Below are 16,833 nucleotides of genomic sequence, written 5' to 3' on the forward strand. Positions count from 1 at the left end.
AGACTCTGCCCATTTACAAATGTGGTGTCAAATCCTTGCTTGTCTAACCTAGAGACACTCAGCAAATTATGTTCCATTTCTGGCACACATAAAATATTATTAAACCTTGTTTCCAAATGTGGAATTTGCATACTGCCACTTCCAATGACTTTAGCCTTCTTGCCATTTGCCAAGGCTACTGTTTCTCCTGCAGCTGCTTCCATCCTGTAAAACAATTTAGCATTATTAATAATCATTTGGCTAGACCCACTGTCTATCAGCTATTGATTTCTTCCATTACTATTGCAGGCTTTTGCAACAGAAATCTGTCCATCAACCTGTCCTTGCAAACTTCTGTCTTGCAAGCAGTCCTTCTTTAAATGAATAGAAACGAAGCACCTCTTCTGTTGCTGGGTTGTAATCTGATATCTTCTCCTGCTTTTTCTGCTGGTCTCTGGAAACTCCAAGGCTCTTATCTCTGTGCTGCCCTCTGCAGACAGCCTGGCTGTGGAAATTTCCATTGCTCCTCTTGGGCCCCCTCCTAAGGGATTTTTCCTCCTCAAGCCTTTTTCTGGCCTTCTGGGCCCATAACCTATTCAGAGTTTTTGCAGTGTTAATTCAGCACCAAAAAAATAAACACAGATGACTGATGCTTCATTTAACATCTTTCTAAACATAATAAGTCGATTTTTGAAACCAGTTGGAGGAAACTCAGACAGAAGAAGACATGTTCAGAGCTTCAGCAGCAACTCAGCAGCTCAGAAACAGACATCAGTTTCACTTTAGTTCAGCAGGCAAGTATTATACACAGCAGAGGAGAGAAGCAGTTTCATTTTCAATAGACAGACTCAGAGCTCAACAGCTTCAGAGCTGCAGAGCTTAATATAGAGCCATGCCTAAGCTACTTCTAGTTTCAGTTTCCAGCCTAGACTACTTCTAGTTTCGGTTTGTCCTTATTGGCTGATTTAGTTGCTATGCCTATTCATTGGCTGATCTTGTTACCAAGCTCTATTCCAGTTCATGAATATACTCTGACACTAGTTCATCATATTACTTTGCAAACTGCATGATTTACATATTTCCATTTTTAACAAAAGCCAAGCCAAACCTATCAAAATCAGCACTGAGAAAGATAGAACAGATATACAAATCAAAACAAGCAAGGAATTAGTAAGAGAATCCCTATCCACCCTAGATAAGTACAAATCACCTGGCCAAATGGTTTATATCCAACGGTTTTGAAGGAGCTGGCAGGTATAATTTCAGAGCCACTGAATATATTTTTTCAAAGCTCATATAGCACAGTGAAAATCTCAGAGGACTGGAAAAGTTCCAATCTAGAAAAAGAGGGGGGAAATGAATCCAGAAAATTATAGGCTAATCAGTTTGACATCAATATATGGAAAATCCCGGAAAAAGTAAGTGGAGGATTTGTGAGCACCTACAAACAAACAAGATGATTACTAAAAGCCAGCATGGATTTGTTAAAATCAGAACATGCCAGACAGGACTTATTCCATTTTTTTGATAAAGTAAGTAAGGATCAGTAAAATGATAGGACATGGGATACTTGGACTTCAGCAAAGTGTTTGACTAGGTAGACCATAACCTATTTCTTGGTAAGATGGAAAAAATGTGGGATAGACCATCAACCATAAGGATGTGCAACTGGTTGATCAACCACATTCAGAATATAGTCTTGAATGGAACTATATCTACCTGAAGGGAAGCATGCAGTGAGGTGATACAAAAATATGTTGAAACCCAGAAAAATGTGCAGAGAAAGACAACAAAGATGATAAAAGGTCTGGATGCTAAATCATATGACAAATGGTTGAGGGAGCTAGGTATGTCTAGCCTATAAAAGAGAAGGATTAGAGATGAGATGATAACTATTTTCCAGTACTTGTGGAGTAGTCACAAATAAGAGGGTTTGATTTTTTTTTCTCTAGGGCACCAGAGGCTAGGACAATAAGTAATAAGTGGAAGTTTGTGAAAGAGAAATCCAGTCTAGAAGTAAAGGAGAAATTTTCTGATAGTGAGAACAAATAATTAATGGAATAGCTAATCTCATGGGGTTGTGAGTGCTTCATCATTGGAGGTTTTCAAAAGCGGACTGGATGACCATTTGACCAGGATGGTGTAAGACTCCTGCCTTGAGTAGGGAAATGGTACTAAAATACCTCCAAGGTTCCTTCCAATTATATGATTCTATGTTTCTATGTCACAAATTTCTTTTTGCAGTTTCTATAAGATGCTTATCATCTCTTCAAATATCTAATTCCAATTATTTCATTGAATTCTTTGTAACATTAATTAAAATAGATAATTCTACCTATCAGAATAAGCAGTATACTGTGTTTTTGCATTGTTATATATCATATATTTATATACATTTTATTAACTTTGTGCTATATTTGGCAGGAAAAACCTGGAGATATGGGCAATCCTGGAAAACCTGGAGTAAAAGGAAAAAGAGGAAGAATGGTATTGTGAAACAAACTGTACAAAAGCTATTTTAGTGTCCATGGTTTTGTTTGATTATTACATGCTGTATTTTTAATATATTGCTATTTTTCTCTTCTGAATAATGCAAAATGTATTTTTGGGAGTTATGCAGTCCCTTTTCACTGAGTTCTCAAAATTTCCTCGGAGCCATCAAATTTCCTTGACCATCAAATTTCTAAAACCAACAACGTGCTTATGATTATGATTCATTTGGTGACTTGAAGTAACTCATTCATTTCAATATAAAATAATGAAATTTCAAATACACAAGAGTTGGGCTCAAAATGTAAACTTTTGTGTGATATATCCAGTTATAAAAATTCCACAGAAATCCTCATGGAGAATCATGCATTGCTTTATGGTGCTTTGGAATCTGTAATGACAGTACAGCCTGGGTTTTGTCTCATAATAAAACGGAGATCTTTCAGCAGGATCTCTGTTAATATAATGCAAATGGATATGAAAGGTGGTATTCAGAGTCACCTGTTATCAGAGCGTGTTGCAGAAATCAAATCCAGAAAGCACATACAAATAACTGATTCAGCAGGATTCATTAACTTCTTTATATACATAATAACACATGAAGTAAATTTACAATATCAACAGCAGATTCTTCCAACGTGGTAGCAGTTACAGGCAAAACACAAGGAGAGAAGAGAACAGCAGAGAACAGTTTCAGTTTTGATTCAGAGTTGCAGACTAGTGTTGTTCCCAAAACTGGGCTCTTGCTTGGTGTTGAAGCTGATAAGTCACCGGACACAAGGTGTGATACAAAATTATACTTTTATTTTGGTACCAAGATATAAGGATCCTGGCTCAAAAGCTAACCAAGGGCCCCGATTACAATCTTACAGCAATTTTTATAGTCAAGGGATGGTCGCATTCAGCCCTTTGCCCTTCCCCTAATAATGCATGCATAACAGATAATATTGATTGGTTATTTGGATCTCAGCCCCCTAAATAGCTAAATGTTGCATCACCTGTGTTTCACCCCAGGTCGTGGGTATCTTGCAAAGTGTCCTAGTTTCATGTGCCAGCTATGTGGTTTTGGGGGATTTTCATATAAGCAAGCTATTCTTGTCCCTAATATTCTGACTAGTGGTTTAAGGTGTTAAGAATATACGGTTCCAACCCCTTTCCTATTGTAGAGCAGCTCAAGGTAGCTTCCCCTTTCTGCGGAGAAAAGTAAAAGCAGTTTTAAATCTTTGTCTGAGGCAGCACCTCCACTCCCCCATGACCCCTCTCCTTCTGTAGAGAGAGACAGGAAGGAGCAAGGCTGCTTAAGGCACAGAAATGAAGACAAGATAAAATGTTTTATCAGAATTCATATTCCTCACTCTCATGTCCATTCCATTCATACCTGGGTCCTATCTCTACATATGACCCTTCCTCTGATCCCCAGTGCCTCCGCACATACATTCCATCATCTGATCCTTCACTAGTTTGCAGATTCAGAACTCTGAAGAGCCACACCCAAGCTCCTTCCAGTTTCAGTTTCCAAACAGTCCTCATTGGCTGACTTAGTTGCTATGCCTATTCATTGGCTGACCTTGTTACCTTGTTACTCTGTCAGTTCATGAATATTCTGACATCTGTCACTTCTTCAGATGGCTCTTCTGAGTCCTAAAATTATATAGTTGAAATCTTACTAGATTTCCAAACTTTGTGAAATTAGTTTGTCCATTTAGATTGTAACTTCTCAAGCAATTGCTGATATCTTTGGCATAGAAAATAGCAGTGATAAATGAACAAAAATGTACTTTATTGAAACTTTGCAATACTTATCACATTCAGGCTCTGCCAGGGTTACCTTACCTTGGGCTGTAGCCTCTATTTGTATAAGCAGACAACTTTCGTCATTAGTCTTTACCAGCAAAAACTGGCTATGGCTAAGGAAATCCTAGCGTTATTGTATTGGTGTCCAAGAGAAGTGGACAATGGAAAAAAAATTTTTTCCAGATAATAATACATACTGTGCAACTCTTGTAAAACATTTCATTATTAATATTTTTTCACTATTCTTTCCCACATTTGCTACTGAAAGATAGCTGCCTCAAAATCTGGTTGGGAATATATAAATGTGCAGTCTTTTATATTTCTCCTGAAACAAATCAGCTTTTGTTTCTCAGGGTACTCCAGGATTAGTTGGTGATGATGGTGAACTAGGAACATGGGGTTACCCTGGACACCTGGTATGTAATTAATTAATTGAAGCTGTACTGTTGTATCTATACAAATATCAACTTTAGATAGAGGACAGTTGGAATTTAATATACACGTTTTTCTAGTTCCATCCTCTCCCCTCCCCTAAAGATACCAAATTATCTGAGTGGTTTTTCAAGTATAGCCAAAATTAGGCATCTTAATCTAGTTGACCTTCAATAGATTTCTACCATGTTTCTCCAACAATACGCCCCCCCCCCCAGTAGGAAGACCCAGCATGTTTTCTTGGCATAAAATGAAATTAAGCCCCTCCCCCCAAATTTAGGTCTAGTTTAAAACATGCAAAATTTGGGGGGGGGAAGGTGGGGGAAACTTTCCATTAGGAGTGCCCTGTGGGCAGCTATGCCTCACCATCAGCCACTCCTAACACCATGGAGGGGGAGCATGGAGGGCTCCCTTACCCCTCCCTTATGCAGGTCAGCAGGCGGGCAGTGTTGGCGTGGATGTCCGGCAGCATTTCAGCCGCTTCTCAGGCCTCCGTAGCTTCCACGGTTCCCACCAGTGCTGGCGCCTCTCTTGCCAGTGCCGTCTCCAACAACAGCATCTGTCGCTCCCGCTTTTCCCCATAACAACAGGAAAAAAAAACATTTTGAGCTACCTGGGAGCGCCGCGTGCTGCATTTTAGTTTAATCCTGAGCGGCTGGGTGGGTGTGAGAAGAGCCGAGCGAGCCATCTCCAATAACAGCGGCAGCAGCGGCGGGAACCATGGAAGCGTTTCAGCCGCTTCTCGGGTGGGGGAACCACCTCCATAACTTCCATGGTTCCTGCTGCTGCTGCCGCTGTTATTGGAGACGGTGCTGGCAAGAGAGGGACAGCTGCAGCTCGGCCTGGGTGCTAGGGATGCAGGAACGGGCTGCGCACCGGGAATTTTGTAAACTTGCAGAGCCTGAGGCTGGAGCACCAAGGGTAGCAGCAGCAGAGACGCTCGCTTGGCTCTTATCACGCCCACCCAGTCACTCAGGATTAAACCAAAACGCAGCACGTGGTGCTCCTCAAAATCTTTTTTTTCCTGTTATTACGAGGACGGGGGGAAAGCAGGAGTGACTCAGACGCTGTTGTTTGAGACGGCTCTGGTGCGTGGGGGGGGGGAGAAATTAATTCACCCCCGAAAAGACGTCCTAGCTGTTTTTTTTTTTAAAAAAAAAATAAGGCCCGGCCTTATTTTGTGAGAAACACGGGTATTTAGATGTGAATTGTTTATTTATTTCAATTATTTTAGCTTAATAAGTTGTAATAAAGCTTTTAAGGGTTCACAGAACGCTTAATCATGGTCCTCATGAAAAAATAATAAATTTTAAGTGCATTTATTTTGCTCTTCTGAAGGTAAGTTTCATATATAGGTCAGGCTGGTTAATCCTTGATTGCAATTATGATTTTTTCTTCCCTTTATTTGCATGTCTGTGATACCTTGCTTATTGAAAACATAAGAATATATGCTGACTTGGACCGTAACAGCCCTGTAGTCTTTTCTCACAATGACAAACCACCTACAAAGGGAAGCACTGTAGTGTACCAGTGCGTTCAGAGGCAGTCATACTGCTATCTAGATTAATAGCCATTGATCTCCAGGACTACAATGATTTGGTCCTTTTTTGATGCCAAACTAGTAACCAGTACTATATCTCATGATAGCAAATTCCAAAATTTAATTATATGTTGTGTAAAAAAACAAAACCTCTTGTCGGTTCTTGATTCTTCCAGAATTCAATTTCATTAGGCAACCTCTGGTTCTAGTTCTATAGTAACCTACTGGATCAATTTATAATTTATAGCTAAGTCACAATGAAGGTGAGATAAGATAGGGTTGTTTGGGCTTCATGCAATGCACACATACACTTAATTATTTTGGTCTATAATCCACAATTTATGATTGTTTAAAAATCTATGTAATTAAAAATTGTTTAGTAATAATGTATTGACTTTAGCCATAGAGGTTTCCTAACTTTTTTTTTGAACAAATTTTATTAATTTTTAAAGACATACAAAACATAAATACACAAAAACACAAAACATAGAAACATAAAAAATCTCTTTTCTGAAAGTTGCTTAGTCCCGGGTTAAAACTCTTGGTACAGACACAAATTCAAATTCATATTCATTTTACATACTATTTCATATCTTATTAACATTTTCAATTTTCTGTATAGCTTCTCCTCTCTTTTAAATTTTCTCAATTTTATTTTATTTATCTCCTCTCAATTCAAATCATAATATTTATTATTCTTTGTCTGTTCTATTTCCAGCTATCCATTTATCTTTCTTTTAAAAAAAAAAAAAAAAAACTTCTCCTGTACACTAAATGGAGTGTGATGCCTTTATCTCTTTCCCCTATCTTTATAATACTTAATATAAAACACATAACTTTCATTGGGATTCTGTCTGGTACATTCTAAAATTATACTATATTATCAAAACCAATACAAATCTATTCATTAATATTGATATTCATTTATATCTTAAACATTTAACACATTACTTTTCAATTAAATCACATACTTTTATGGGAGCACCTATTTTCCATAATTATTCCCCCCCCATCACATATTATAGCTCATTATTTCATTACAATGTTCCTCCTTCTTCTACTTCAAATCTCTCATTTCACAAAAAGTTTCACTAAGATAACATAGTCTAATCATTAATATTAACAATCATTTATATCTTAAACATTTTACTCATTTCAATTAAATATCATGCCTTTGTGGGAACACTTATGTTTTCCAAAAATTATTCCCCCCCCCCCCCACATCACATACTTAAATCATATTTCATTACAGTACTCTCTTTTTCTTAACAAGAATTTCACTAGGTTATACTAAATATTTTATCACATTTTAAATTACATATTATTTCCAATTTTCTATGGTTATTTCTAAATACAAATATAAAAATGCAATCTTATGTACCTTTCTAGAATCCCCTTTTCAATAAAATTTATCCATTATCTCTAAAAAACTTTTCCTTCTTCACATCTTGCTCCCCACCATTAAGGCTTCTCATCCCTTCCTTTCTCCCTTGCTTCTTCTTCTCCTTGTCCTCTTTACCCCCTTCCATCTCCCTTTTCTTCTTCTGCTTTCCCCCTTTCTGTTGTTTCCTAACATAATGTCCCCTTTTCACCTTATTCTTCTCTTTTTGGGTTGTTTTTCCAGATCTTAAAGTCTTCTTTTCCTTTTTCTCTTTCTTTTTCCCTTCTCCGACCAAAGTTATTTGTTCATCAAAGATGGCTTCTTCTTTGTCCCCACCATCCTGTTGCTCATTCAGCTTTACATAAGTATAAACCGCCATTTCTAAAAATTGAAAAAGAGTGCCAAGGACATCTTTCCCTTCTTGCTTTTCTTTTTCACATTTTTGGTATACAAGTTTCAGTCCATCCACAAGTGATGCCATTGTGTAGAGAAAAACTTTTTCCAAACAACCACCCAAGTGCTTTTAGTCAGAAATAATTCTCAAAAGTTCCAAAATCACCAAACAATCCAAACAAGCTATTTCTTTTAAATACCTTCTCCTTCTTCACTTTCTCTTTCTGGGGTTAAAGTTTAATCACAAAGTTCCCTTTAAAATATATCTTTTAGAAGCCTTATTGATGTTTAAACTCTTTAAAATTCTAGGCAATCTTCTCCTTATTTTCAAATTTTGCTCCAATTTTTTTCTCCTCTCCCTTCCCACTCACAGCCGAAAAGATTTTTCCCATCCGCTGTCACGTTAGGAAGGAGAGTGAAACGAAAAAACAACAACACCTTTCCCTTTTAGGGTATTCGCAGCTTGTAACTCTCACTAGAAACAATGTATACTTAGCAGCCTTCAAGATTCCAGGTCACTTTCTCTTGCCTTGTCCCAGTTAAAAGCAGCTTTCATATTTCTTCCAGCTTTCTCCCTCCTGCACCTGCTTGTCCGGCTGCAGATTTCTTCGTGGCGGCCATTGCTGACCGCCGTTCCTCTGCCTTGGGAGAAGGAGGTTTTGCCGGCTGGGGAGGGGGTCTGCGACACCTCCAAGCCCCTGTCTGGATCCCCCCTGTCTTCAGCTGCCTCTACGGGGCAGCTATATCCCCCAGATCCAAACGGATCGGGGGAACCTTGGCGGTGAACGCAGCAGGGATCGCGCGGTATCGCGAATCCCTGCCGCCGCCGAAACCTTGCAAACCGCAAGTCAGAGGTTTCCTAACTTTTTAACTCAAATGAAGTAAAATATAATGAAGAAACCATTGTTAACCGTTGTTAGTTTTATGTCAGGACAGATAATATAAACTTTGTTGGGATTTAAAGGACTTGGAGGAAGACTAGGTGAATTAATTTTATGGGTGATTTGTCTTTATTTTTTGAAGACAATGAAAACCACCCCACTGAAAATAATTTGGACAACATGATGTTAAGAGGCTCATTTTTAAATTTTAAATCAAGAGGCCACCAAAATGGGAATTTTGGTGCAATTTTACATGCAAACAGTAAGTTTCCTACCCCTGGGGGTTAATGAAGAAGGCAAGGAAGGATCTGCATAGTTGGTATTGCAGAGTGTAAGAAATCTATTGGGTACTCTTAAACTGTTTTCTTGTGGAAATGTCAGATCTTTTCTGCCTCCAACTTAGATAACTTAGTTACATGTTGTATGTAGTGGTGGGATTAAAATTGTTTTATCACCGGTTTGGTGGGCATAGCTTGGTGGGTATGGCTTGGTGGGCATGCTTTGCCTCATGTCAGCATGCAGCTTTGCTTCATGTCAGCATGCAGCTTTGCCTAATGTCACTCATACCAGCTGAGACCTACAATCAGCTGAGAGGATAAAGAAGAGAAAAGCGCAATCCCGCGCTTTTCTCTTCTTTTTCCTCTCAGCTGATTGGAGATTTTTTTTCCTCCTCTCAGCTGATCCTCAGCTTTTTTTACTACTGGTTTGGTAAAACCGATCCAAACCAGTAGCATACCATCACATGTATATGTCAACTCTGAAGTGAACCTGGCTGAAGCCATCTTTTGCTGCCTCATAGTTGCCACAAATCCTGAGAAGGGGAAGGGGGGGCGGAAGGTAGATAGACTAGCAAAAAGTCAAAACAAAAAGTTTTCTTGTGGAAACCAAGGTCATCCAAACAGAATAGCAGTTGAAAGAGGAGAGGAGTGACCAAGCAGCCTGCCAGCTACTTTCATTGGACAATGTGGCCGGTGACATCAGGGTGGAAAAATATTTGCTCTTTTTTTTTTTTTTTGAAAATTTTATTGATTTTTAAAAACAATACATAAACAAACAAAACATAGAACATAAAAACATAAAACATCTTTTTTGAAAGCAGCCTGATCCCGGGTTACATCTCTTCGTGCAGACACAAATTCAAATTCATGCTCATTTTTATATTCCATTCCATATCTTATTACCATTCTACATTTTCTATATAACTTCTCCCCTCTTTCAACTTTCTTAATTTTATTTTATTTATTTCATCTCAATTCAAATCATCATACTTATATTCTTTGTCTGTCCTGTTTCAGCTGTCTATTATCTTTTCTCATTAAGCAAAATTTCTCCTGTGATCACTGATTGGAGTATGATGCCTTTTTATCTTTCCCCTAAAATTATAACACTTAATATAATACATAACTTCCGTTCGGATTCTGCTTGGTACATTCTAAAACTACACAATCTATTTTAAAAAGAAAAAATTATAAATATATAACATAATTAAAACAACAATCCATACCAATTCGATTCTATCATTAATATTAATATTCATTCAAATCTTGAACATTTTACACATTACTTTTCAAATAAGTATCATATTTCTATGGAAACACTAATAAACTTTCCATAATTACTTCCCTCTCACTTCACTTATATTTTATAAAACGTTGAGTAGTTCAAATGTTCCCATTCCTTCCTAGTTCAAATCTCTGATTTATTTCATTTCATTTATTTTATTCACAAAAGTTTCACTAAATTACACTAACTATTTTAATCCATTTTTTAATCATATGTTGTTTCCAATTTTCTAATATTATTTCTATTACTAATATAACAATACAATCTTATGTACCTTTACAGAATCCCTTTTTCAGTTAAATTTTCACCCATTATCTCTGAATAAATCCTGTTTCTTTACATCTTGCTCCAAACCTTTGTAACTTCCCTTCCTTTTTCCTTTTCTTCTCTCTCCCCTTTTTACCCCCCTGTCTCTCCATCTCTATTTCCCTCTTCTGTATTCCCCTTTTCTGTTGCTTTCCAACATTATATCCTCTTTTCACATTATTTTTCCCTTTTTTGGCTGTTTTTTTAGGTCTTAAATTCTCCATTCTCTTTCCCCACTTTTCCTTTTCTTCCCCAGATAGAATTACTTGTTCATTAAAAATGGCTTCTTCTTTGTCCCAATCTTCTTGTTGCGCAGTCTTTTCTTGTTGTTTCTTGTAGACACCAATCGCCATTTCTAAGAATTGAAAAATGGAGCCAAAGGAGCCCTTCCCTTCTTGTTCCTCTTCTTTATATTTTTTAAATTCGATTTTCAATTCATCCAGTTCATTCAGTTCATCCAGAGGTGATGCCATTGTAGAGTTTTTTTAAAAAACAACAACAACAACAACAACCACCCAATTGCTTTTAGTCATTCAAATATGATTTCCAAAAGTCCCAAAATCACCAAGCAATCCAAATACACACAAGCTATTTCTTTTAACACTTTCTTCTTTTTTCACTTTCTCTTCTTGGGGTTACTATTTAGTTGCAAAGTTCCAGTTAAAATGTATCCTTTTAGAAGTCTTGTTAAGATTTAACTTTAAATTCTTTTGAATTCCAAGCAGTCTCCTCCTTCCAAGTCCTGCCCTTATTCTTTTCCTCTCCCTTCCCACTTAAAGCAAAAAAAGAGGATTTTTTAGTGTTCAGAAATCTTTGGCATTTAATTATATTTCCAGTTTAATTACCTGTTGGTGCGAAAGCGGATTTTTCCGATTTCTTTATTCAGATCTTCAGCGTGAGGAAGGAGAGTGAAGGGAAAAAAACTTTCCCTTTTCACTTTCATTCGCTGTTTCCGACTCTTCTTTGGGAGTGATGTGTCTTTTGCAAAATTTAAATTCCAGGGTACCCTGGTTGTTACTTTTTGTCCTGGTCAGCCAAAAACTTTCACTTCTTAACTTCCTCCTGCACTTTCTTTTCCGGCTGAGTGCTTCTTTGAGGTGGCCATTTCTGACCGCCGCTCTTACCACCTTTGGGAAAGGGAGTTTAGCCAGCTGAGGAGGAGAGATGCGGCTCCCCTCAAACCCTGCTGGGTCTCCCCCGTCTTCACCACCTCTACGGGGTGGCTTAGCCCTGAAGCCAGCTGGCTCGGGACGCTCCAGCGGCAAGCCCAGGCAGAAACCATGCACGATCGCGGATTCCGAAGCCCTGCAAACTGGAACTCTCAAAAATATTTGCTCTTTTAATTAAGCTAAAACCACAGGGACTTTTAGAGTTGGTTTTCATTAGCTTTATCCAATAAACATGTTCTTTGAGGAATCTACTTGCCTCAGAATTCTGATTTTGGTGGATGCATTACTTGGAATGCTAACATTAAACCAACTCTCCTAACTTTCCACTCTCCGGAGTCCTGAGCCCTGGTTGATCACCCAATCTTTCGAAGGAGTAGAGAAGACTCAGGGAAGGCTGTGTAAATAAAAAAAGAGAGAGAAGGAATTACCGGTGCTAGTGTGGTCCATACTGAAAGCCTGAGGATGGCAGCAATGCTGGTGGATGTCGCCCTCCTGGCAGTGACCCAGCCAAAGGTCCGGAAGGAGACACCAGCCACTGGGGACTTGTACTGGGCCAAAGAAGACCTCCAGCACCAGGGCTCTGGCCAGAAGGTTGGAATGGATTCCCGTTGACATCCACGTAGGACTTCAGTCACCTTCACCCCACACTGGAGGGTGAGTGGAACCCTTGAGCTGCACAAATCTGCCCTTCCCTGGTGAGACAGTAGAGAACCTGCAGGAGAGGTTCTATCAGATAAGCATCAAGGGGATGGGATAGGCGTGTAGGTTTGAACCGCCCAGAGTGATCCTGAGCTGACCTACCCTGTTGTTTCCACTGTGCCACAGCCCGGGTCCAGCCATAGCAGCTTAGTAGCCCTCCCAGGTGCCAATGGCACAGTAAAGCCCAGGGCCACCGTGAAGCACTGCATGCCATCATGAGGTGGTGAGCCTGCCCGCCACCTGCACAACCCTCTGGGGTGGTAGGGATCCCTACCATGGGCATACTATCCCAGAGCCAACTGGGTCCCTGGGCATTGGCCTCCAGCTTTGGTGCCATCGCAACCTCCTCCTTGATCAGCCACTCCTCCCCCAATAAAAGTCACATTTGACAGGGACCCAGAGAAACTTGCATTCTTCCTGAATCAGGTGTGAGCTCATATAGACAATCATGTGGCAGACTACCCAAGTGACCAGGCAATAGTCTGTGCAGTGACCATGAATCTGGAGGGAGAGGCAACAGAATGGTTGACCCAACTCCATGATGAGGACACACCAGAGTTGGGGAACATCAACACCTTTCTTCAAGAGCTAAGAGCTAGATTTGAAGATGACTCCCAGGCCCTGCAAGCCAAAGTAGAAATCCATGAGCTTAAGAAGAAGGGCTGGTCCATTAAGGAGTATGTCCAAGAGTTCTGGATAGTGGCTGGGAAGCTGTGACAGTGGCCAGAGAGCCTATTGGTCTACTTCTTTAAGGAGGGCCTGGTCTGTGAGCTGCTGCACACATGCATTTGACCAGATCCACAAATGGTATCAGATGGCAGTGGCAATGGATCTCAAACTCAATTGGTACAAGAAGTGCAGAACCATGGCGCAAAAGACAAAGGCCCAGTCAGAGAAGTGCCAGCTTGGGAGACAATCAAATTCCGGCCAAGTCGCAGAGTCCCCTAGCAAAGCCTCGGGACCACCCATCAAGTGCTTCCATTGTGGCCAGCAAGGCCATCAGGTGGCCGAATGTCTAGAACCAGCTTCCCAGCCAAAGGGGAAGCCACCGGAGCCCACCAAGGCAAAGAAGCCCCAACAAAAGGTGAGAGTTCACACACCAGGTCATCCTCCCCTAAGTGAGGAACACCCAGCAGCCTGCACCCCATGATATCAATAATGAGGGAGAAGAGACCTGATTATAAATGAAGCCAATCCTCCCCTTCACCATCTCTGTGAAAGTTGTTGCACCAAAGACTTGGATCCAGGGGAATGTGGAAGCCCTAATAGACTCAGGATGCACCCACTGCCTAGTCAGTTTGCAAACTGTCCTGAAGCTAGAGATCAGAGCAAAACTCAGCCTATAAGATTTGAGCAGGTTGATGGATCACTGATAGGGGGAACCCCTGCCACACTACTCACAGAACCAGTAAGGCTAGAGATGGGCAGCACTGGGAAATCATCCGCTTTGTACTGGTGCTAAAAATGACAGAGACGGTGATCCTGGGTGTCCTGGCTAGACAAATGGGGCCCCAAGGGAAAGAAAAAGTTAAGGCTAGGAATAGGCCATCTTCCCCCTCCCAGCACTCCAGAAAGAGGAGCTGTCCAGCATCTGAAGGACACTAAGTGAAGCAAGAAATTGAGGGCTGCATCAGAACACCTCACAGATTCCCGAAGAATACCAGGACCCAGCAGAAGTTTTCAGTGAGCAAAATGCAACACATGGCCCCCTCATCACCCCACTGACTGCGAAACAGAGATTGTGACAGAGGTGAAACCACCCAAAGTGAAGCTGAACTCCATGACCCCAAGGTGATGAAATGAAGGAGCTAAGGAAGTACATTGATAAGAACCTGGCCAGAGGGTTCATACAGCCAGCAAAATCAAGGGTGGCTACGCCAGTGCTGTTCAAAGAGAAGAAAAGATGGAACAATGAGGCTATGTGTGGATTTTAGAGGAATTAACAGAGTCTGCATGGAAAATATGTATCCACTCCCCCTGATGAAAGACATGCTGTTGCACTTAGCAAAGAGGAAAATCTTCACCAAATTGGACCTGCAAGAGGTATATTACTGGGTGAGGATTAAGGAGGGGAAAAACAGCATTCAATTGCCCACTGGGGAGTTTCCAATTCAAAGTGATGCTGTTCAGCCTTCAGGGGACCCATGCAACTGATCAATGACATGCTGCATGAGCACCTGTACAAAGGGGTCCTCATATATTTAGATGACATTCTAATCTTCACCAAAACTATTGAGGAACACATCAAATTGGTGCACCAGGTGCACAAGAAACTCCTAGTGGCAAACCTGTATGCTAAACTATCCAAGTGTGAATTTCACAAGGCCATCCTAGACTACCCCGGATATCAGGTGTCAAGTGAGGAGGTGGAAATGGACCCAGGAAAAATCAAAGCTGTCCTAGATTGGCAACCCCCTTGAATCCACAAGCAACTCCAAAGCTTCCTGTAGTTTGCTAATTTCTACAGACAGTTAATTCCCTTCTTTGCTGAAATCGCCCTCCCAATCACTGAGCTTTTAAAGACCAGAGTGGGGAATGAAACTTCAGCCAAGTCAGCCCTTAAAATGGACCCTTGAATCACAGAAGGCTTTTGAGATGCTTAAAAGACTCTTTGCCAAAGAGCCAATTCTTAAGTATCAAGACCCAGAGCAGCCTTTTATCACCCAAGTGGATGCCAGTGACTGCAGTTTTCCTCCAAGAAAACACAGAGTGGAAGTTACAGCCATGCACTTACACCTTCCAAAAGCTAGTGGAGACTGAAAGAAGGTGGGCAGTATGGGAGAAGGAAGCATATGCAGTCTGCTGGGCTCTGCTGACATGGCACCACTTCCTTGAGGGAAACCAAGTGCCTTTTGAAATATGGACTGACCACAAAAACCTCGAGGCACTTAGGACCCTGTGGAAACTTTCACCTAAACAAGTTCAGTGGGCCCAGTACTTCAATCGATTCATTTTTATGTACATCCTGGGATGGAGGGACTAAATCTTTTGGTAGACACCTTGTCACAAATGCCACAATACAACAGAAGCACAAGGAAGTGGTCCACGCCATGATGCCTCCATCCCAGAAAGCAACAAAAGCCACCATCAGGCAACAAATGCAAAGGCAAAGAGCTGAAGAGGGAGTGGGTCTGACTCAAAAGCTAAAAACTAAATTGCCAGCCAATCCATGGTACAGGGTTAACAAAGGACTATTGTTCTGACTCGGCTCCCAAACATGAAAAGCCCTTTGTAGTTAATGAAACATTCCCTTTATTAGGAGTGCCAACAGCCACTGTCTCACAGCAGGCTACGAAGTCTCTATGTCCTGTGGAAAGTGATGCTCACTCCCTTTCCCCCTGAACTGGCCCTATACACCAGGGGTCTCTGTCTCTCTCTTCGTACACTTGAAAAGGAAGTCCTGGAAGGTGTGCTCACTTTCTTCTGGCATCAGAGACATACACACACACATGCTCAGGAGGCACTGCAGATTCCAATAAGAATTCTGATAATTTCCAGATAGGATTGAGAAGTGCAGACTATCGGTGGACTGGCAGGGGGATAAATAGTTGTCTGCCACACCTATTCATGCTAGGGTGGGGCTTCACTAGCAGCAGTAGCTCTTCCATCCAAGTACTTAAAAGAAGCCATGATGCATAACAGGAAGGACATTTCAGCTTCCTGAAAACCTTGTACTTGGCGAGGAGGCAATTTTGGTGGTCAAAGATGAAAAGGGACATTGAGAACTATGTCAAAAAATGTGCAACATTGCTCCAACAAGTAGCTGACCCATCCCGTCCATAGGAAGAAATCATCATGGATTTTATAGTAGAGCTTCCAGAGAGTTGGGGAAATACAGTCATTTGGACAACGATCAACCTTTTCTCCAAGCAAGCCCATTTTATAGCCTGCTCCAGTCTCCTATCAGCCCGCCAGTAGCCAAACTATTTGTAAAGCACATTTATAAGCTGCATGGGGTTCCTAAGAGAATCATTTCAGACTGCGGGGGGGGGGTCCAATTGTCAGCCAAATTCTGTAGGGAATTTATCAGATCCATTAGGTCCTCCCAGGGGCTTAGCTCAGCATTTTATTTAATACTAATGGGGTGGCAGAATAGACTAACATGATGGTAGATCAATACTTAAGATGCTATGTCAATTACCAACAAACTAATTGAGCAGACTTGTTACCTTTTGCTGAGGTGGCATACAACAATGCAGTGCACAG

General features: G+C 40.7%; 1 protein-coding gene across 1 annotated transcript in view; it reads left to right on the top strand.

Moving 5' to 3' along the window:
* LOC113421378 (collagen alpha-6(VI) chain) overlaps positions 1 to 16,833 on the top strand; it is a 52,622-nt gene that overhangs the window by 32,028 nt on the left and 3,761 nt on the right. Inside the window, 2 exon segments of the mRNA XM_087947316.1 lie at positions 2,404 to 2,466; positions 4,617 to 4,679. Coding sequence (XP_087803442.1) covers positions 2,404 to 2,466; positions 4,617 to 4,679 — 126 coding nt within the window.

The sequence above is a fragment of the Notechis scutatus genome, chromosome Z, assembly GCF_049901735.1.
Source record: "Notechis scutatus isolate UNSWTSFEM ecotype Mainland chromosome Z, rNotScu1.2, whole genome shotgun sequence".
NCBI classification, from domain to species: Eukaryota; Metazoa; Chordata; class Lepidosauria; order Squamata; family Elapidae; genus Notechis; species Notechis scutatus.